The 23,807-nt window shown below is 46.1% G+C and overlaps 1 protein-coding gene across 1 annotated transcript in view; it reads right to left on the reverse strand.

The window, feature by feature from the left end:
- The window catches only part of LOC138491245 (disintegrin and metalloproteinase domain-containing protein 9-like), a 2,911,326-nt gene that overhangs the window by 620,620 nt on the left and 2,266,899 nt on the right, over window positions 1–23,807 (reverse strand). The window contains exon 16 of the mRNA XM_069617655.1: window positions 517–700. Within this exon, the coding sequence (XP_069473756.1) occupies window positions 517–700 (184 nt within the window). The remainder of the gene's footprint in view (window positions 1–516; window positions 701–23,807) is intronic.

The raw sequence follows: 23,807 nt of genomic DNA on the forward strand, positions 1-23,807 counted from the left end.
CCACTCCCTCCTTTTTGGATGCAGCCAGAGTACGACAAGTTCCTTTTTTCCTCGAAAGTTAGGGTCTCATAATTTTAGTTTAGTAATAGCATTTTAATATGGCAACCAGCATATTCTAGCCAACACCAATTATTATTATCAACCTTGCATTTTGGCAATTTGAGCATTTCAGGCTGCTAGAGTCCTTCCCATTTGTTGCTCTGAATGTGTTTGCGTATAGTCACATGATAGGTGGGAATCTCTATGTTTACATTCAGAATATTTCGAAACAAGAAGTATGCCGTCGATATCACCAAAAGATGATTGATTATGTAATTGTTGATCACTGAATAGATACATCTAAGAACGAAATCCTTCTTTCTTTAAGGGCACACAAGCATAGACAAAGACTAACAATTGAAACAATAATGCAAAATGGATAATATAGGCACTCATGTAAAGATGATGCTTGTTTATTCATATCAAATAGTTTCAGGAGACAAAAGGTTAAACATTTTCATTCTGTCTTCCATTTACCTTGTCATCACCACATTTAGTACCATCAGGAACTAAAGCAGGATCCGCTACATTTGCTTTCTGCGTCAGGTCTATTGATACACAGAGAGAAGATTTTGGTGCATAGTACATGATGGCTCCTTTAGAGTCACTGATGGGCAAGTTTGATTGATATGTACATTGCAGCTTTCCACAAAAGGTACCCCTAAAATATACAGAATAAAGTCTAATTGTAATGAAAAGTAACACAAGTAACAAACTCGTAAAACAATATTGGTTTCTTTGGAGACCTTTTCTCTCTTGTCGAGTATATCTGTTGTACATATGTACTCTAATCCTTTCCACCTTGTCACCTTCTATATGTATGCTACTCTGTTGCAACAATGGTATTAAAAAAGTATGAACTAATTTAGAGACTGAATATATTTTACAGGTTTAAAACTTTAAAAATCGATTTAACGAAGTGCTTGATCCATCGATCGCTGGAAGTTATTCTACGTAACATCCCATTGTTTTGAGCTTGTCCGTTTGAATACAAAATGTGACAAATTGGATGTAACTCCATCTTGAACCTGCTCCAAAAGTGAACAGACTACCAAAAAGAGTATAGGTCATTTTTCCTACCCTGGCTACACATTACTGATGATGCCCAACAAGGCTGAAAGATGTCTGATATTTTAATGATGCAAGCGCAGATGACATATGACCTAGCAATTTGGTCTGAGAGGCCTCTTTTGTCGTAGGACATAGATTAATTTATATTTGTTTTTCCCTGCATCTGGTATGGCACAGATGGGCTAAAAATGATAGAATGAAAACGTAAGCTAGTCCATAAACATCCCAGTGATGTTGATGGATTTAAAGTATTGCATTCCACCCTTTTTGGTTGTTTTAGTGAGTCGGCCTATCATTAGTGGCAGGTGTATGCCCAGACGTGGGTCTTAATCCTGCCATGCCTAGGGTCATAAACTACAGCTTACTGATGATGCCCAATTAATTTAAACCTTGTTTGGGATTCTTGTAGCCCTTTGTCAAAGCTATGTCACCTGGCAGTTCTGTATGCACTAAACCATTGATGTGGCACAGTAACTGGTTTGTATATGGTTTTGGGATGGAGGAATGAGCAAGCATCACTTAGTATACCAAGTTAACATTAAAAAATGTAGTGCAATCATTTGCTGCTAGCCAATTAACCACAACGATGGTAATAGAAGGTAAACAAATAGAACTGAGGTAGTAGTCAAAAGTGATGACTCTATACCTTCGTAGTAAATACTGCTATTCTCACCTGTGGTGTTGACTAAGGTATTTATTTTCTATCCCTTTCTATTCACAGACGTCACCCTGATGAAGGACCCTGAATGGTCCAATATGGATCAGCCATTTCTGTCTGCCTATTGACTTTTGAAGAGGTTGCAACCACACCAAATATCATGGTTGTTTAATCTTTGGACTAAGCTGCATATATGTGTATTGAATATGCACTGAAGTATTTACTACCAAGAAGCAGCCATCACTGTCGATTACTATCTCAGTACTCTATGTTTGCATATGTTTTTCCCTTTCAGACAGACTACAAAACAGTGGAATGGATGGAAACATGCCTGGAGGACATCCAGGTGGTTAGGATTTATTTAAGTAATACCACCCTTCACTCCTATGGCTGTTTCACTGTATTTTACTAGTGCTAGAACAGGCCCTTTGAATATGGTCCCAATTTGAAGAAAGTTGCTTCCAAGTCTTTTTTGCATATGTGTGACCAAAATCCACGGAAATATGGTTAGGCTATTAAAACGGACAAACTGTAAGTACCAATCCTCCGTGAAATGTGCTGAAAAGCAATCTGCATGAATATGGTTTTTTAAATATAATGTATCCCAATTGAAATATGTTACTTTAATTTTGCAATTTCTTGACAGAACAAAGTTGTACGTAGTTGTACGTCCAACAAATTACAAGGTTTCAATAGCACATGTGCTGTAACCACTGAGAACCCATTAAACTCATATCAATAGTGCAATATTCTCCGTAAAACATTACAAGAAGAGCATGTATTTGAACAAGTGGAGTCAAAATATTAAAGGTTTATATTCCCAATTGATATGCTCCTCCTCACCTTAAATGCAAGTCAATGCATTAGCATCACTAATCACTGAGAAGTTAATCAACAAAAAATAGCTTTAAGATATTACATTTCAAATAATGTCAGAACATTTTTAAAGAAAGTTCTCAATCACACACCAGGAGGGAACTTTAGAAGAACAAATGTAGGGATTTTAGAAGCGTACCAAATACATTTAGGAAAGTGGGAAAGGGCTGGTTTGGCTGCCAGATTTTATGGGATTGCCTTTTAACCACATTTACATTACATTTTATCAATCCAACAGCTACAGTATTACAGATTCTTATTTACCAGGTGCCATTTGCAGGATCCCTTTATGTGCTAGAGCTATTATCACTAGCATTATTGGTAGCTAATAACAGCAGACTTGTCAGCCGTTGCTATCCTGAACCCACTAAAGGTACACCAGTCTCCACTCCTACTACAGGCACACTGCCAGGCGATAGTGTAATTTTCTTTGGGCTAGCATGAAGTGCGTTAATGATGCGAATAGTGCCAGCCCATTGGGACTGACGGTGAGCAAAATCTGTCCTTTGCCCTTGGTAACAGTGAGAATGTGTATGTGTGTGAACTGGAGGAGAAATGGAGGGCATGGGCTAAGGCCAGGAAGTGACGTGTAAGGGGGGCACAGTTGGAGCGTGGAGATACGAGAAAAGGTAGAGACCAGCAAGATCAGGAGAAGTGAGAAGAGAGAGAGAGAGAGAGAGAGAGAGAGAGTAGCAAGAGGACAGGGGAGTCATTTAGGGGGTCGCAACTGCGACCCCTGGGGTCTCCCTTGCTACCCCCTTTTTTTTTAAATATCATTTTTTTATGCACGCTCCTGGGCTGTGGCCAGTACCATGCGGCTCTTTGCTTCTGGAGTAGATGGCTTTCTTGTTCAGACCTCTTAACAAAAATGTACTAAATTAAAAAAGAACAGGGGTTCCACAAGTCTAACACTTTCAGCACTGACCCTAAATAAGAAAGACTAGGAATACCAAAAAATGTGTCATTCTGGAATTCTATATATTAATTGCTAGAGTCATTAAAGGTTTATTTCAGGCACACTTGAGGGGGTAAGTCACTGATTTAGTCTGTTCTTAAACACCTCATCTCAGCCTTTCATCCTTCTGAGGTCGATAAATGAGTTCCAACACAGGTGGGGTGATATTGTATGTATTTCATTCTGTATAAAGCTCTTAAGCGTAAGTGCTATATAATAACACATCATTATCATTTGGCCATGGACGTCTGCTTGCATTCACAGTAATTTGGTAATATGGGCCTATACACACTGTTCTTAACGATATTGTATGAAATGAATATCACATTATAGGGATATCGTAACCATAATTTTCATAGTGTACTTAGGAACAATGCTATGCAATGCCACATGCTTCGAACCTTGAAACACTTGTGTACAGGCACGTTATAAATGCCATATACTATCATATCATGTGATGCCACTTCCTCTTTTGTCAAGGGGTGAAAGGTTGTGTTCCATATCTTCCCGTGATATCACTTCATGCTAAGATCAAATGACCTGTGATGTCATCAGAGGTCAAGGGTTGTGTGATGTCACTTCCGCTACCCCTGGCATTTTGGTGAAATGAGGTCCCTGCAAGAGGGGTGGGTGAAAGAAGCGAGTAGAACCTGTGGTGTCAACCAGCTGAAAGGAAAGAGACAGAACCATCAGGAAAAACCGCCAGATCCATTAGCAAGCCCCTGAGGGAGAGGCCCAAAGCGGGTAAGGCATAGACCCAGGCCATAGGGTTCATCTGGCTGTCGTGTACCTAGATTGAAGAAGCAATGGGATATGATAGGGGAGCCTGAGCTAGGAAGATGGGAGCGTACTTGGAGGTTGAAGTAAGTGGCAGGGACCACCCAAAATCTGAAAACCCCAAATGCTTTGAATTGGAAAATACTTGGTTATTTTTCTAAAAGGTGAAAATGTGCCATTTGTTAAGCAAAGTGTCACAAGTGGTTGTCAGATAGCCCACATCGTTGTGTGGGCGGGTCGACGTTGAGGCCCAAGGACACGACGTCCTGGACGTGACGTCAGGGGAAGGGGAGGGACGAGGCAGGGGTTTCGGCAGTTCCCGCCGATATGTTAATAAAGAAGGCTGCATACAACCCCAGCTCCCGCGTATCATTTAGAGCGCTAGCGTGCGCACGAGGGAACCCACGAGGGTGGAGCACAACATTGGCGGCGAGCGGGTACGGGCCCTGCTGACACCGTGCCGAGGTCTGCAGCCGAGCAGTATAGCGCGTCGGCGCGCCTCGGACACGGAAAGCAAAAAGAGCACCCGGAGGACCCAGCGAGGACACACAGAGCCCGGGGGAAGGGCTCTGGAGTACCCCACCCTAATTTCCACGTCGAGGAGTACGGCGCCCTCTCCCCAGTGCGACGCAGAGCCTGGCAGGCTCAAAGAACAGGGGCCGCGCCAAAGCCTGAAAGCAGTGCGAGGGTAAGCGTCACCCTGTATAACGCTCAGTCGGAGCGCTGAAACCGTGGACATTTCGCCCCACGTGTGATTAGGAGGTGGAAATAAACCTCGAGCATCAAGTGCCATCACACGCATGCCTCACAGGAGCACGTTTTCCAGCATCACAGTCACTTGTGTGCACACAGGCCCACGGCATATCTTCAGACATGTCGGATTCGGCGAGCACCACAGCCTCATCCTCAGGAGGGGCGGGAGCAGCGGTGACAGCGTTGTCAGGAGGAATCGACGCAGCACACAACAACAGCCAACATACACAAAACGAGGGAGGTGCATCCCAAGTCATGGACATGCCAAATCCCTTTGAAATACGAGATACCTCAAATTTAGGACCCAGATGGAACATATGGCTCCGAGACTTCAAGTTCTACACTGGTGCCATAGTATTAACAGATGACACGAGACTGAAAAACACACTATTCATGGCAGTGGGACCTGCAGTAAGAGACATTGCGGGGGAATTACTAAACGTGGACACAGTCACGTACGGTGAACTGCACGCCAAACTATCAGGCTATTTTGCACCGCATACTAACGTCGATTATGAACGCCACAGGTTTCATACAACCAGACAAGAAAAGGGTGAGTCAATAGACAATTTTGTGATGCGCCTCCGCATCAAACTGAAATACTGTGAATTCCATAAATACTCCAACGAAGAGGCGCTCAGGTCACAAGTAATTGCAGGGTGCCTCTCGCAACCATTCCGTAAGCAACTCCTACAGAAACAAAGGTCCCTGGAAGAAATCTTAGCTCTAGCCCGCATGGAAGCTGCAGTTGACTCTCAACTGGACAGTCTGGGAGAGGTCTCCATACAACAACACAGTGAAAATACTGAATCGGTCAACAAATTGTACTCACACCCCACTCAAGGAAATAAACACCTCGAAGCCACGTGCTACAAATGCGGATACGAGTACCCACACACGGGGGAATGCCCAGCCATAGGACAAAAATGTGCCGCATGCGGAGGAATGGATCATTACAGGGCCATGGCAAGAACGCACCAACACACACGCCAACCAAACATCGGAATCAAGACAGGCGCTGATACGCTCGCCAGAGTCCGCCTAGATCCCTGGGGGACAGCGAAAGGAGACACACCAGAAAAGAGGACAGTGACCACAAAAGCCGATACACTCGTGAAGATAAACGTTCGCCAGAAGATACGAGACGCTCACACAGAAGGCGGTTCGTAAGGTACGTTGAAACCCGGTCCCCCACCAGCAGTGACACCCCATCATGAGAGGATGATCAAAGGAGAAAAGGTTACGTGTGGGCCTTAAACGACAATACGGCTGCCACCCAACACAGTCCCACACTAACACTTCAGGTGAACGACACCCCACTAAAGTTTCTGATAGACACCAGAGCGACGGTCAATATCATCAGCAAAAGAGCATACCAATCCCTGGACCGCAGCCCAAAATCAAGAAAAACACAGTAGACATATATCCCTATGGCTTCACAACCCCTCTGCCGTGCAAAGGCATGATCACAGCCTGGTGCACTCACAAAGAACACACGGCAAAGGTCCCTCTATATATCCTAAAAACTGAAGCTAACAGCGGATGCATATTGAGCTTCCGGACCGCGGTAGACATGGGACTGGTGCACATTTTATACCAGCTGATGGCGCATAAGTACTTTGCCAAAAGCCGGACGCAATCGAACAATCATTCCCAAAGCTCTTCACCGGCCTAGGCAAATTGCGGAACAGAAAGATACACCTTCACATAAATCCTCATGTTAAACCGGTGGCCCAACATTATCGAGGGATTCCATTCAATATCCAGAGCCAGGTGGAAGAGGAACTGGATAAACTCATCAAAATGAACGTCATTGAACCCGTGTCGGGTCCCACACCATGGGTATCCCCCATCGTCCCCGTCCCCAAGAAATCACCTGATGGATCCATACGCCTGTGCGTACACATGCGCAGAGCCAACACCGCCATTGAAAGAGAGAGGCATCAGGCGACCAGGATCACTGACATGATCCATCTTCTTCACAGTGCAAGAGTTTTCTAAAAACTGGACCTTACAAAAGGCTATCACCAGATTGAAATCGCGCCTGAATCCCGATATACCGCCACGTTTGTTACCCACCTCGGTCTTTTTCAGTACAAAAGACTCAGTTTCGGCATATCCTCCGCCGCCGAAATTTTCCAGGAGGAGATTCACAAGGTGATCAGATACGTCCCTAACTGTTTAAATTATTCAGATGACGTCTTAGTTTACGGCAAGTCGCAGGAGGAACATGACTTAGCACTCCACAGGGTATGTCAGGCACTGGATGAAGCAGGGCTAACATTGAACAAATCAAAGTGCAAATTCTCGAAAGGCTATCTGCGATTTTTCGGACACATCTTCTCGGACAAAGGCATGAGACCCGATCCGGAAAAAGTAGAGGCTCTCAATTCAGCCACATCCCCCGTGAACACCACAGACCTGAGGTCATTCCTAGGCCTTGCCAGTTACTGCTCCAGATACCTGAAAGACTACGCCACCGTCAATAACCCATTACGCCTACTCACTCGCAAGGACAAGCCGTTCACATGGTCGAAAGAGTGCCAAGAAGCATTTGAGGCCATACGGAAAGCCATATCACAAGCTGAAGACATGGCATACTTTGATGCCAGCCGCGACACTGAGCTGATCATAGATGCCAGCCCTGTGGGACTCGGCGCCATACCCGACACAAAAAGACCCCAGAGAACCACACATCACCCACGTAGTGGCGTATGCCAGCCGAAGCTTGACAATCACGGAACAGGCATACTCGCAAGCAGAAAAAGAAAGCCTAGCGGTAGTCTGGGCTTGCGAATACTTCCATCTCTTTCTGTTCGACAAGGAATTCACTATTATTACCGATCACCAGGCACTGCTCACCATATATGGGAGCCCGAAAGCCAGGATGCCGCCGAGAATAGCCAGATAGGGTCTGCGCCTGCAGGACTACAGATTCCATATACAACACCGCCCGGGGAAAGAGGAGAACCCCGCAGATTATCTTTCTCGCCACCCCATATCCACAACCACGTCTCAACCATCCATAGCGGACGCATACATAAACTACATCATACATCACCTACAATCGCTACCAGAAGGATGGTCTGAACTGTCGGTGCAGTCGGAGGTGGACCCAGCACTTCGAATCGCAAGACACTGCTTACAAACAGACAAGACAACCCTCATGAGGCAACAGGCGAGAGGAGAATCGGAGACAACACGGTAGGACGTCAAGTGGCTTGACCAAGTCCGGGAAGAACTAACGGTGGTAGAGGACAATGTAATACTAAAAGGCTGCAAAGTCGTCATCCCGAGAACACTCCGGGAGAGGATAGTACACTTGGCCCACGAAGGACACAGAGGAGTAGTCGCCACGAAGCACCTCCTTCGCCAGAAAGCCTGGTTCCCGCAGCTCGACCGCCTGGTAGAAACCATCGTAGGAAGCTGCCACATCTGTGCACAAGTGGCGCCACCGCCACATCCAAACCCCTTACAGACATCACCGCTGCCGAACAAAGTGTGGGAGGAGCTAGCGGTAGACTTGTTTGGACCACTGAGCAACGGGACACACGTGGTCGTACTCATGGATGAACATTCGAGATACCCGGACGCTCAGATAGTGGAAAGTAGTGCAACATTGAGCGTCATCCCAGCACTCGACAGGATGCTCTCTGCTTATGGCATCCCCAAGATCATAAAGTCGGATAACGGCCCTACATTCATAAGCCAGGACTTCCAGAAATTTGCAAAGTACATGGGGTTCCAACATCGATGAATAACCCCCCCGATGGCCCCAGGCCAACGGCATGGTCGAAAGATTCATGGCCAACATAAAGAGAACTTTACAAATCGCCCATCATCAAAACAAGCCCTTTGAGCAGGCCCTCAATCAACTACTCAGGGAGTACAGGCACACGCCCCACAGCACGACGGGAGTGTGCCCAGCAGACCTGCTGTTCAGGAGGCTAATCACCACGAGGCTACCTGAGGACCCAGGGCTACAAGAACCAACGCCACTGGAACAAGAAGCGAAAGCAAATGAGACCGCGAGGAAGGCAAAGACAAAGGAGGTCACAGACAGGAAAAGCAGAGCTCGCGAAAGCATAATGCAACCAGGTGATGAAGTGTGGCTCAGACAACCCAAGAATCGGAAGGAAGAAGCCACCTTCGCATCCACCCCCCTCATCATAACCCACAAGAAAGGCACCATGGTCACAGCACAAAGGAATGACTGCTCAGTGGTGACCAGAAACAGCTCGCACTTCAAGCGTGTCATACCGACACAGGGAGGTCAATGGACAATGGACAGAGACAGCAAAGACGACAGGCCACAAGAAGAAGCGTACCAAGGAGATGGGGAAGAGTCAGGAGGTGAAGCACACACCCTACCCCCCGCCATGGAAAGACCAACCCCAAACAAGGCGAGGCAACCCCAGAGTAGCCGCATGAAGCCAACTCGACTCATAGAGGAAATGGGGTGAGAGTAAAAGCCATGGGACTCACATGTTAAAAAGGGGGGAGATGTCAGATAGCCCACATCGTTGTGTGGGCGGGTCGCCGTTGAGGCCCAAGTACACAACGTCCCAGACGTGACGTCAGGGGAAGGGGAGGGACGAGGCAGGGGTTTCGGCAGTTCCCGCCGATATGTTAATAAAGAAGGTTGCATACAACCCCGGCTCCCGCGTATCATTGTTTATTCCGATATACAGTGGCCACACACAAGGGGAAGGAAACCAGAGGTACACACAGGAAATGATGGAGGGCCAATTCGGGTTCAGATGAGTCCTGCGTCACAGTGCTACTGAAACCCTAGAGACGTCTGTGAACTGGAAGTAGGACTGGAATTTCCCATCCTAGGGATTCAATCTAAAGAATCAGATGGCTGCTGGAAGTCAGCAGTTTCTGAGATAACCGATACTGAAATGGAGGGCATTGTGGAGCATGCAGCCCTTGCACAAAGAGCCGAAATCCGTGCTGTGGGAGCAGATCAAGGAGTCGTGGGAATGTTCAAGAAGACTAGAGAAGGCCCAGCCTATCGGCAGTAATCCCTGGCACACCTGCCATCCAGCAGTGAGGACACAATCATGAGGAGAGTGAAGACTTACAAGCCGCAATCTTTCTGAACAAGAAGCCAGATCCCCAGAAGGACAGAACCAACCCCAACATCCCTGGTGGACCCACTGAGGGCCTTGGTGATGGGCCAATTAATAATGAACCACCAACACCAAGAAACGCTGACAGCCCTGCACTGTGCGATGGCAGAGAGGACACCTAGGAGTACCACCAATGGTACACCAAAAACTGGGGAATGGAGAAGACCCGGCAGCATTTTTCATACATTTTGAGAGAGTTGATGAACCAACCGAGTGACACAGAGACCATTAGGCTTGCTACAAAGTGCCACACCTTAAGTGTGAGGCTTAGCAAGCTATCCTGGTAGTGAACCCTGACAGGAACACTGCATATGAGGAAATCAAGAGGGGTGGGTTAGAAAGGATGTGCCATGAAAAAGAACTTTATCAGTTTCAGATGAGAAATCTGCATCTATGCCAGGAAGAGACACAACGACAGCTGTCCTACATAGACAGTACACAGTGAGCAAATGGCTGGGAATTAAGACCTTTTAGGAAGTCAAGGAAATCTTCATGATCTCCTCAAGGTGATCTCATGGAGCAGTTCATCAACTCCTCATCCCCATTTCAATTGTAGTCACTGTTGTTTCCCTGGGCAACCCTTCAAACCATCGGCTGTGAGCTTTTTATCCCTTTAGAAATGTAATGGTTGAGAGAAAAAAGGTTCTGAGATATGCAAGAGAAAGCAGGCTGGAACCTTGGACATTTTAACAATATGCATACCACAGACTGCTCCAACACCTGAACAGAGATTTGTAAATGCAATACATACCTGCTAAATCTACATATAAAAGTCTTACTACAAATGTACAGAATAAATAGAATTGGAATGTTGTATGGTCAACCCCATATTTGAACAAATTGATTGTTATACTGTTTTCTGTCACCCTGCAACACATCTGGAGAAGTGGGCCTGGACTGATTGCCCGTGTTTACCCTAGTTGGGCTAAGGACACTTGGCTTAGGTAATGGTGGTGATCTTGTGGCTTGAACAGAAGCCTCAAGAGATTCCTCTTAAAAGGAGGATGTGGTCCTCAAGCCTCAATTCAGAGAAGGCTTCTTTTGGACCTCATTTTGGAAGACTAAATCTATGCCCTTCCAGGAATAATGTCACTTGATTGAGTGTAAAAAAATGAAAAGGAGGGTGGCCCCTATATCCAAAGGTACTTGGGGACAATTAAAAACAAGCTATGTTGATAAATGCACATGATGGATTTAAAATAAGAAACAATTCCTTTCTCTGAAAGAATGGCAGGGTTACTTATGTTGTTTGTTTTGTGACTTGATTAAGAGAAGTCATTCAATTTCACAGGCAGCGCTACATCTTTGAACTCCTACAATGTATTGGATTTGGCCCAGAATTCTTGTAATGGGTAATGCTTGCGTCTGAATGTACAATAGAAAGTGTTAGGGTTAATGAAAAACTATCACACAAACCTTGATTGAACCATAGAGCAAAGCAGGGATGCCTCATTTTGTTGTTGTTGTTAACCCTAACAAGCAAACAAACCTCTTGTGGGGTGATTAGAAAGGGACCACATAATGGGAGTATTTAAGTGGCAATAGGGATGTGAAGAATGCATACAGCTGAATGTGAATGACATTCTTTATAACAAATATCATATGTAGAAACCCACACTTTATGACGCAAGGGTCCAAGATGTATGAAAACTATTTGGTAGATACTTAGAACTGAGAATTAATTGCTATTCCAGGCACATATGGTAATGAGGCAATCCTGAGGCAGTCCAAACAGACTGGTGTAAGAGACACCTGTACCTATGTGGGGAGACACGTAGAGGGAAATAGACTCTGACTAAGGCAGAATGTGACCCTTCTGATCACACCAAATGTGCTATATAGAATGATCCCTGTGTTTCCTCTATCATGATGTCGCATATTGGTGGATAGAGGATGGAATTATGGTAACCCTTAGACCTGGGGTCCCCCACTCTCTGTGATGCGAGCCCTGAAGGAGGTATATGGAAGATCATCCAGTCTCCCTAGTCCATTCCTACCCTTGTATGTTTCTCCATCTCTTTTGATCACATTCTTTGAGGTGTTGGAAGTTGCTATCTCATGGGGAGCAAAGTAGAATCTGGGCAAATGATCACACGGTTCGCAGGGCCATCAAGTGGGCATCCACAAACATTCATACCCAGAAAGTGACACCTTGATTTATTGTTTTTAAAGAACAACACATTTAATATCGTAAAACTGGACAGAACTATAAGCAAGAATTGAAAAACACAAAAACAAGAAAGTAAAGACATGAAATTAACCACATACTAGAAACAAGAATACAAGTCTGAGAGGACAAGGCACGGCTTGACCAAAGCTCAGTGAAGACGTGACTCTTCAGTGCTCCAAAGCACTGCAACATATAATGAAAATGACCCTCTCTTGATTGCTACACCCACTTTTAGAAAGCAGCTGAGCCGTAAGCACAGAGGGGCATCAGTGGCTGCCCCTCTTTGTTTGCCATTCCCCATGGGAAAGATAGAGCTGAGGTGGCCTCTGTCGCCCGCTGCAATGAGGACCTTTAAGAGGATGGTTTGGTGCACTGCTGACTAGAAATCTGAGTGAAACCGAGGAAGTTTGAATACCTTGCAGGTGCTGTGGGTTTTTGCCAGCTGGTAGAGCAGACTGCTGTCACCACCCGGGAGCCAGGTGCTAGTAGAGAGAGCCCCAGAACCCGACTGAGGTTACCAGAATCTGCAGCTCACCTACATGGTATGCTCTTAGCTGGGGGAGTGAGGATAAATAAGCAGGCCCCAGGAACCTTGGAGGAATCATCAAGGTGCCCCAACCACTCGGACAGTATGCTTGTTTCCCCACAACCCCCAACCCATCCTGTTCTCCATACGAGGGTGGGGACAAGGGAAGTAAACGGCCAATCCTCTGGTACTCTCTCTCGATATCTTCGGCAGTAATTATGGGCTGTTAGGTCGCTGGAGTGCTGGTGCCTGCGACACAAAAGACAAATTTGTGCTCAGAGCATTCCAGTGGTTTAACACATTACAGACACGGTAGATCAACCCACTTCCTTGATCAACAGCCAGAATTCCAACCTGGGGCCATCACGGATTCCCTTCCACTCATTTTATATGAGGGTGAGAAGGTTCCCAAGACATGCTGAGGCACCACTTTGAGAGTCCTGCCTCTCAAATTCTTTAATACTGCTAATGATCATCTGTTCTTTCAGTTTAAAAGTGACTTATTCTCAATGGCCTTGCAGTCAAGGTCCTCACATGTGCTGGTCAATCACATCTAATATTGCCATGCTGCTAACTAGTTTGGCAGAATTAGAGTCAATCTTACAATCCTAGATAAGCAGAGGACTGGTTGACAAGTTCATTCTTTTTCATCAGACCTGATGACACAGTAGTTCCTCTCAAACGCTTCCTCTGTTACATCTACACTGGCTGCCACTAGCAATTCTATTTGATCCTGCTACGGCAAACTTTCTTACTCTTGCTCATACCACAAGCCACTTTGGTGAAAATCAGGCCTCCAACGTTTCTTGTGGTGAACAGTTATTCAATCACGAGGCCCAAAAAAGTAAAAGCTGATAGTGCATCATCCACCATTAAAGACAGGTTATAATCTACTAAAGCAAATCTCCAAAGCTCAATCCTCTCCATCCCGTCCACAAACACAGGCCCTAACCCAGAGGAGGATTCCCATTCCACCACTAAACTGGACCTTCCCCTGCTTCTGCAGTCATTAAAGTAGGATTAAGCTTTCTCTATGCAGGAATTGAAGGTATCCTGTTGGGAACTCAACCAAAAGGTCCAGGATGTAGAGCAAAGAGAGGAGGAGTTCGAAACAACATTCTGTGGTCATTCTTTTTATCAGCCCACCCTGGAGAAGAGAGTCCTTGAACTGGAGGAACACCATCACTGCTATGATGTCAAACTTAAGGACTCTGAGAACAGATCACGGAGGAATAAAATCAGACTTTGTGGGATTCCCAAAGAAGATTCCATTTTAGACCAGGAAGAATTTATTCAAGCGCTGTTTACTTCAATTGTCAGAGAGTTGATCAAACACATATGGCTTTCCTAAACTTCCAACAGTTAAAAGGGCTACTACCTGATGTTCTTACAAGGATGCACTATTTTAAATCCAAAGAATATATTCTTTAGAAAACCAGGTTGCAGAGCACTATCTCATTTAACTGAGCCACAATTTATCTTTTTCAGGATCTACCACCAAGCACTATTGTACTATGCCATTTTATGAGACCCCTCACATCTTGGCTAAGGCAGAACAATAACCGTATGGTTGGGGACAATCCTTTAAAATAATCTCCTCATGAGGGGGCGCTGTTGCGCACATCTAAGATGCCCGCCTAATCTCAGAGCTCCGACCCGCATAAATCCTTTACTTGAGACTATCCTGTATTGGGGCCACCCGCGGAGCAGGGAAGCATACTGGATTGCAGTTCGGAACATTGGGCACATTACCTGAAAATTTGGAGTCGCTGCGGAACGCCGTTTTTGAACGCCACCGTGTCGAAATCCTGCGCGCCTAGGCGACGGCACGGACCGCTCACAGGCTCTGGGAGACTGTCCTGTAACGCTGCTGCGGCAGATTGGGGGAGGAGCCGGAGGGAGCTGAAGGCACCGCTCCCTTGTAAAGGCTTGCGATGTGAGCTGAGCTCTGGGCACCCTTCCCCGAACTGAAGGGTCCACATGTGAATCCTCCGGAGCGTTGGTGTTCCTAAAATCCTCTCGGGTGAGAGCTGCGGCTGTTGGGCTGTCTGGTTCTCGAACTGGACCGGCCCGTACAGAAGAGACGTCCTTGATGCCTGATAGCTGCGTGCTCCGCACTAACACTGAAACACTGTCGAGAGCCCCCGCCTAGCCCGGGACGCTGCGGCCGGGGACCAAGTGGTGTTGGCCCGGGCCGGACGGACGTGGCTCTGGGCTGCGGGAGCAGCTTGAGGGCTCTGCCCGGGGTGCGGCGGTGGATGCCGGAGGCCTGCCCTTCCCACCGCGCACATACCCGGCTGATTGGTGGGCCGGCGGAAGTGCCCAGGGCCCGCTGGAGCAGGAAACAAGTGCTGCTGAAAGTGGCTGAGGTCGTGCCCACTGTGATACGGGATACAACTGGCAGGCAGTAAACAGCATCGACTCGTGTGAGAATGAGCTCCTCAACAACTGCACTATCCGCAAAGGCAGATAGGAACCAACCCCAGGGAGTGAGAAACAAGTAAGGAGGTAAAGGGTCTGTAGGAACGGACCAAGGCACAAGCTACTGTGGGTTGAGCTGAACACAATACCTATAAAGCCCTATCAGACTGTTGTTGGCCTGACAAGCAACAGGCGAGGAAGGAAGACCAAGGGACCCCCGACCGCCCTGTGCCCAATGTGATATACTTGCCTGACTGCTGGTCTGTGGTGGTGGACCTAACACTACCAATTGGGGTGAGGGGCCCCAGATATCCCACATTATTGTGGGAAGGAATCTACATCCTCTACATACATATGAACTAACACAGTCCCCCCATCGCAGTTAGTCAAATAAGGCAAGGGCATACTGCAAACCTACCCTTACCATTCGGCTGAAACTGGGCCAGGCCTACACGTTGACACCTAGGTATCGTCGGTCTCCTTTTACTGCACAGCGCAAGCCACCGCCGAACATTGACACACATTGAAATTTAGCCCAAGCGGCGATCCACAACACAGCAGAGCCTAAATAACAGCAGGGATTGCCCCTGAGGATACAACTTTTCAGCAGTAAATGTCAAGCTAGATGACATTGTAGTAACAATCAGCTCCATGAAGGAGAGGGTGGATAAGGAGAGAAAAAGTATCACAGATGCAGAAAACAGGATCAGTACAAACAAGGACACGATAACACAGCACAGCCGTGACATCGCACACCTAAAGGTGGAACTCCAAAAAAAATAAAATAAATAAATGCGAGGATCTCGAATCCAGATCCAGAAGGAATAACATTGGGATTGTTGGCATCTCAGAGTCCTTCGGTAAAGGCCCAATGGAGCGTCATGTAGAAAACCTCCTGAAAACCCTCCTAGGCACTGAGTCCTTTTCAGACCACTTCCTTGGCGAATGGGCCCATCCCACCCTGGCACCACCTCCCAGACCTGGGGTACCACTTCGGACGATAATAGTTTGTCTCCTCAGCTACAGGGACAGAGACACAATCCTGAGGATATCCAGGGAAAAAGGTACCCTACACTGCAAGGAAAACAGAGTACACATCTACCCAGACTTTTCGGCCAATGTTCAAACACAGAGGGGATCCTATGAGCCGGTCAAAAGACAGCTCAGGCTACGTCACGTCCCCTATGCCCTCATCTTCTCATCATTGTTTTGGGGTTGATGGTGCGGGTGGGGGTGGGGCAAGAAGAATGATTACCCCTAGCACCTTGCCAGGTTTTGTTGGGGATGTTAAAAGTTCTAAATCAGGGAGTTGTGTGGCAGCAGACATCGCAGGTTGAACAGGGGCACATCGATACACGGGATATAGAATCAAGTTCAGTTATGGCTATCACACAGGCTGATGGGGGGGCTGATGATTAAACTGCTATCCTAGAATATCCCAGGTCTCAACAACCCAGTCAAAGCTAGGAAAATCGCATCTTATGTGACTAGACATAACCCCCAGATCATCCTTATACAAGAAACACACGCGCTTAACAATGTTAACACTAACTTTCTTCCACGCTGGGGACCGCTTAGATATTATACGGAATACTCAGCCCAGTCTAGGGGAGTGCTCACGCTGATTCATCCAAAACTGGGTTTCTGATACCTCTCTAGCAAGGTTGACGCCCAGGGCAGATACATACTGGTTTGGGGGGAGGTGGCAGGATGACAAATAGTGATAGTTACTACCTATGGACCTAACATCGATGACCCAGACTTTTATTGCACAATACTAGATATGTTGATCACATCCAGTGACGCACAAGTCATTTGGGAAGGGGATTTGATGTGTCCTTGGACCACTCTTTGACGGTTCCCCGGGCACCTACTAGGGCCGCCCTTGTCTTGAAGCAGATAGTGGAACAAACAGGCACAGTAGATATATGGCTTGAATTACATTTACCTACTATTCATCCGTGCATGAGTCACACTCATGTATAGATTACTGGCTTATTAGCTCATCCCTCTCAGATGCAATATCCGGCTGTGAGATATATCCCTGCACCTTCTCAGACCACTCCCCAATAACACTTACCATTACTCTACATGACAGTGCACCACATACTAGACGCTGGAAGATGCCCCCTACAATACTTAGGGACCCCCCACGTCTGCGAGGCTCTCCACATCAAAACTGAAGAGTTCTTTGAATTGAATGAGCGGTCGGTAGGCAGCTATGCCACTCTGTGGGAGGCGTTCAAGGTCTGGGTCCGTGGTGTCATCCTGGCAAAGTCCACTGGGCTATTGAAGTTAAAAGGGAACTAAACATAGATGAAATGAAACTAGACATGCTTGAAATAGAATACAGCACCACACACAACAAGGAGACTTTGTCCGATATACATATAATGCTGAATGAATTTAATAAACTTGTAGATAGAGAAGCCCTATATAGGACCACTCCAGCCCGGGCCCACAGACATGGGGAAAGCAATAAAGCAGGCACGTTCTTAGCTAATATGCTTGTTAGGGAGAATTCTCATAAATGACTAATTTCCCTTACCTATTGAGTCCCTCGGCAGCTTTGCTGGATTTCTAGGGTTTATTTTTTTACCTGGTAAGAGTGTGAGCCTATTGCCAACTCTTAAATGTATTTTGCTGTGTGTATTTCTACTTTCTGTGTGATCTTGGGCACTGGAGCCTCGCCTACTCCAGGACACCATATTTTTTATGTGTGTTACACAGCACCTTCAGTGCAGTGCCACAGGGTTGTCTTTTAGACTTCCCACTGACTCCATTTTCCTGGGGCTGACTACTGCCCCCCAGAAAAGATAAAGTTGCCATTAACTTTATAAAAGTCACTTTAACCACAGACCCAGTACACCCCATCTTACATGGAGTATTGGAAAGTGTTAATACGTATCCATTTTTGTCTGTGTCTCTTAGAGCATTGTTTCGCTAGGACTGGTGGCAGCGATATCTACCCTATTTTTTATACCGTGGTTATCTTACATAGCCATGTTATTGTTTTAGGCTATTATATTAGCCTCAAACATAAACCCGCTTGACCATATATGTTTTATTATGGTTCCGGCTGGGCTTATTCACCATTTCTTTTTGTAAATGTCTTTCTCGTGTTTTACTCTGCGTGCCAAACCAGGTTTGGTCCCTTTGTTCGCCGTCTTTTCGGGGCTTCTGCACAGAAGCCCTCCTTAAGGCGCCTGAAAGTCTGGGTAGGTAGGATGTGAGGGAGGGGTCTTGGGACCCCTGCCATGGGTTCCCTTGGTAACCCAAGTCGCAATCCTGTTTGATTGGCTGGGTGACTGTCCTTGCCAGGACAGACACCATGCTGTGTGTTTGACAGCCAGGCTGTATGAATGGGGGAAAACTGCATAAAAAGCAGGTCTCTGGGACTGGAAGAGCAGAGTCGCCACTGGAACGAAAGAACGAACGAGGAACTGACGGAAGAGGACCCCTACAATGACTGAACCTCCCGGTGAAGCCCTGCTGCAGGTCTGAATCTTCAGAATCCAACGACAGTGAAGATCCTCCAGGAAACTTCTTCCCTTGAGCTGGTGGGACCAACCAGTTTGCCCAAACTGCAAGCCAGGACCCCTCCTCTGGTCGAATTCACTGTACAGAGCTACAGTGGTCCAGATAGCCTGGAAGGTCGGACCCTGCTTGGGTTTTAAGGAGCGCACATTTTATTTGTTGCTTTGCTCTGCTGCTGGTTTCTTCCCTGGGTAGCGCAGGACCCTCCAGTCTTCCTTCTTCTGATCAGTCTGACAGTCGCTTCAGGAACCGTGAGCCTGCAGGAACTAGCAGGAACGTCTGCCTCAGGTACAGCTCCCTCTCCGCTTTAAGGTACTGTGCAAATCTGGTTGTTCGTTTCATTCACCCGCAGTGAAAGTGTTTGAAATCTTTCTCCAATCCGAGGACTTGTCGTTCTCTTCTCTTTGAACTAACTTTTCTACCAACCAACCTCGTCCGAAATCCGTGGCACGAACTTTACCGCAAAATACCCTGAACTGTATTATCTTGAGCAAAAGACTTTTGACCTATTGACTTTGGCCCTAAGCCTTTGCTATCTGATTTGATCATTGTAGTCTCTCTTGTTCCATTGCCCTGAGTACTTAACTGTTGGTGTGATTCAATTTCTGTTAACTTTGTCTTTCCCTCCATTTTAAATTGCTAGAGTGCCATTTTGCTCCCACTTCATTTTTGTGAGCTTAACTTGTCTGGAATTTAAGAGAAGGGGTGCGGTGTATTAAGAGTGTGATTTTTAAACTGCTTATAATAGTGTAATGTTATACAACAGAAGGGTGAAATAAATGTATATTGTTTTACTTGAAAACCTTGAGTCAGTGTTTGCCTGAATCATAGTAATTGCTGTCCTTTGTGTAACTATTTGATACTGCTCACTTACTCTTGAGATAAGCCTGCCTGCTCCGCTACTGCTACCACTTTAATAGTGTAGTACAGGCTTGTACCAAAGGTGAAATTGTACTGTCATTTGTAGTCTTAATTGTGTGTGGTGTTCCCAAAGGGTACTGCATATAATTCTGCCTAACAATGCTTAAGGCTGAGTGTTACCATACCCCCATCTCCGCATCCAGACGATTCAAGGGACGATAGTGAACCGGGAGCAAGATATCAACACCACATTTGCTGACTTCTATACATCCCTGTATTCCAACCACAACATGAAATCCAAGGAAGAAATAACTAGTTACCTAGATGACCTAGATCTTCCAACTCTGACACCCGATACACGCAATATACAATATATATATAAATCACCAGCGCAATCAAGGCATTAACCTCTGGCAGGGCCCCTGGCTCAGATGGCCTGGGAGCCGAACTATACAAAGAATTTCATAACAAATTGGCCCCCATGCTGCTGAGGGTTTGGGAGGAGGCAATGGACTGTGGCACTCTCCCGGAATCTATGCGCGAGGCGGTTATCACAGTCCTTCTTAAGCCTCGTCGCCCTGCGCAGGACATGGCCTCTTATAGACCCCTATCCCTGATAAATACGGACGCAAAGGTTTTCACCAAGGTCCTTGCCACAAGACTCTTACCGTATATGCCCATCCTGGTACATCCCGACCAGGCCGGCTTTATTCCCACTCAATCCACAGCTCTGAACCTAAGACGCCTCTTTGGTGTGATTGACCCCAAGGCAAATGCGGCCATCATAGCATTAGATGCCGAAAAAGCATTCGACTCGGTCTCTTGGTCCTACCTATTCCTAGAGCGGTTCGGGCTGGGCCGATATTTTACTAAGAGTGTTCGCCTACTGTACACGAAACCGACAGCTAGAGTCCTTACTAACAGCACCATGTCGCCCACATTAATGTTAAACAGAGGTACCCGACAGGGATGCCCCTTCTCTCCCATCCTGTTTGCACTCACCATAGAACGAATGGCAGAATACGTACGCAAGAACCATTCCCACAGAGGACTCAGGATGATGGGACCCCCGCAGATTATATCCCTATACGTTGATGATACCTTGTTGTACATCCGTAACCCACAAGAGAACATGGAACCTATCACGACTGATATACACACATTCTCTGACTAATCTGGGTATAGGATTGATGTGTCAAAATCCGAGTTGTTCCCACTGAACCCTGGTACCAGTGATCTATCTGGAATAAGCGTGTTTAAATGGGCCCCCACACAGGATCGCTACCTAGAAATAATGGTAACCAGGGACAAACACACACTCTACATGCAAAACAATGGGGAAATGCTGCAGAATCTGGCTGTCAAATTCCAACTATGGGCTAACCTCCCCATTTCCCTTCTTAAAATGGTGGTCCTCCCCAAGCTACTATATCACTTTGGTAATATCCGATCTGGCCCGGAAAGGCCTTCTTTGCAAAATTCCACTTGCCATCTCCTTTGTGTGGGGTGGAAAAACGGCTAGGTTAGGGTGGGCCAAAATGGTGGAACCGTTCTCGAGTGGCGCCATCTTTGCCTCCGACTTTGAGTTGTACTGTGAGTTGTACTACTTAGCATCTCAGGTGCAATTTGCAAAACATTGGTTCGACCCGGATGACACAGCCACACACATTCCCTTAGAGAAACATGCTGCCTGCTCCACTGATATACAATCAGTCATCTTTGGATCTAAATACAAAGACACTTGTACATTTGACCCGGTAAGCACCACCACACATGCATGGTCCAAGATGTACAAGAGGATTGGGCTGGAGACCCCATACGACCCACACATCCCCCTATGGAACTTCCCCAATATTTCGCCTACATTTGACAGGGCATTACAGGGGTCATGGGACCCGAATAAACTCTTTAAAATGTGCGATATGTTCCCAGGAGGTACATACTGTGAACTTGGGGACTTTGTTGAAACGGTGGGAGATGGGCAACTCATACGCTTTCAATTTCACTGAATGAGGGCCGCATTTGCTGCTAAATGGCCATCATTTCCCTTGGAGCCCACAACCCATGAATGTATAAGAGCTATGACATCCACCAGTGGGCAGAGGAGGGGGTTCTCAATGCTATATTCCTTGGTGCGGTCACACTCCACTTCACTCAACACCATTAAAGAGGTTTGGGAACGGGACCTGGGTATTGGAAAAAAATGAAACTTTATGACACTGATGCTCCCAACTCACTAGAAATGTGTCCATGAACTCGGGGCTACGACTGATTAAATTTAAGATATTGAATCACCTTCACTATACTCCGGCTAAGCTAACCAAATTTGTGGATGGCTGTACGGGGAAATGCCTAAAGTGTCATGCACCGAATGCAGATGCATACCACATGTACTGGGCGTGCCCTTTGGTGATGGAATTTTGGGGGGAAGTTGCAGAACTCCTAGAGGGAATCACGACAATCCCTGCATCCCTGTCTCCATTAAAATACCTGTTCGGGGATATTGGTACGGTGGCAGAAACCACAAGGTGACTTTTTAATATCTCATGTGTTGTTGCAAAACAATGTATCTTGAAATGCTGGAAGTCCGCAGGGAGACCTAGTCAAGCTGACTTTCTTAAAGATCTGTCAATGGTGAACAAAAATGAGGAACAATTTGTATTAACTGTCCCTTCAACCTGCCGGGCCAAGGACATTTGGACCCCGTTCCGGCTATATCTGTGTAATTTTCTACCCGATTAAGACACTACACCCTCAATATCACCATAACCTACTACGTATATTGTTACATATGCAAATGTATATCATAACAGTATCTGATGTGCTTGTGTAATGTCTATGGTGTGGTGCCGCTCCAATGTAACTCTCTATAAAAAAACAAAGTAAAAAAAAAAGAGAGAATCTCCTCACATGAGGAAACGCAACATCAAATCGATTTTCTATGTGTAGCCTTGGGTACGCTTAAAAATCCTCAGATACAATTACCCAAAGCAGTGAATCTAACCGCCTCTCAGGTAGATTAAGTCCAATCTCTATTGCGATAGGCAAAATGGCACAACCTTTGCAGACCATTGATGGACTGACAAGAGCGAAGCACAGACTCCACTGCAAAAACTTGATTCTAATTTCTGAACCGATTATTTGTTTGCATCCTCAACAGTTTCCCACCAGCTAAACCAGTATTCAGTGCTATGGTCAGCTCGATCAACAAGGTTCTATTTTTTATTTGATCAGTTTTTAAGCAGTTGCATCACGAGTATATGTTTCTGGTATGTATATAACCTAATGTTCTCCCCTTATGGGGCTCTTGAGTTTTAACTCCAACCAAGGCTCTCGTGCTTTTACAATTTGTATTGCTCTGTAGAGATGGTCAGGTCTCAAATAAAGCACATATATTTTGCAGGCTCCAGCCCTGAGGTTTCCATGATGCTACACTATTTGAGGCAATTCCTCAAGATTCATTTTATTTTCAAGGATACACTATGTATAGTTCTAGGGCCTTACTGCCAAGCCTGGCACCTAAGATCGATACTCCATTTATTGATCATTGGTTAAGCCTCCAAGCACGCAGCTACACTCTGTTAAACAAGTTCCACCACCTCCCCTTTTGCAAGTTCCCATCTTTGGAAGCTTATTCCACTTTCACCAAACAGATGTCCACACGTAGGCTTCTCCCCCTAAATGTATCAGGGCTAATTCCCCTATGAAGTGGAAAAGCATCTCAGTAAGCCTGTAGAATTAGGGGCAGCTATTTCTCTTATCCATGATATCCCATCTTCTCAGATCTGACTTGGCTAGTCTTAAGTCAAAATGGTTTCCACATCACCTTTTCACATCATCTATAGATAACATAAGAAAGGTGGCTGCCTTAATCAGCTGCAAGAAGCCTCCAGATACCAACAACGCTTCCAGATACTAACGACCATCAGGGAAGATTTTGAAGAATCAAAATATGTTCTGGCAGGAAAATGTTATCCATATTTTTGATTCATGGCCCTGATCAGTAACACAATAATGTTTACTCGAGA

This window comes from Ambystoma mexicanum, chromosome 10 (assembly GCF_040938575.1).
Source record: "Ambystoma mexicanum isolate Mex_15411 chromosome 10, UKY_AmexF1_1, whole genome shotgun sequence".
Lineage (NCBI taxonomy): Eukaryota > Metazoa > Chordata > Amphibia > Caudata > Ambystomatidae > Ambystoma > Ambystoma mexicanum.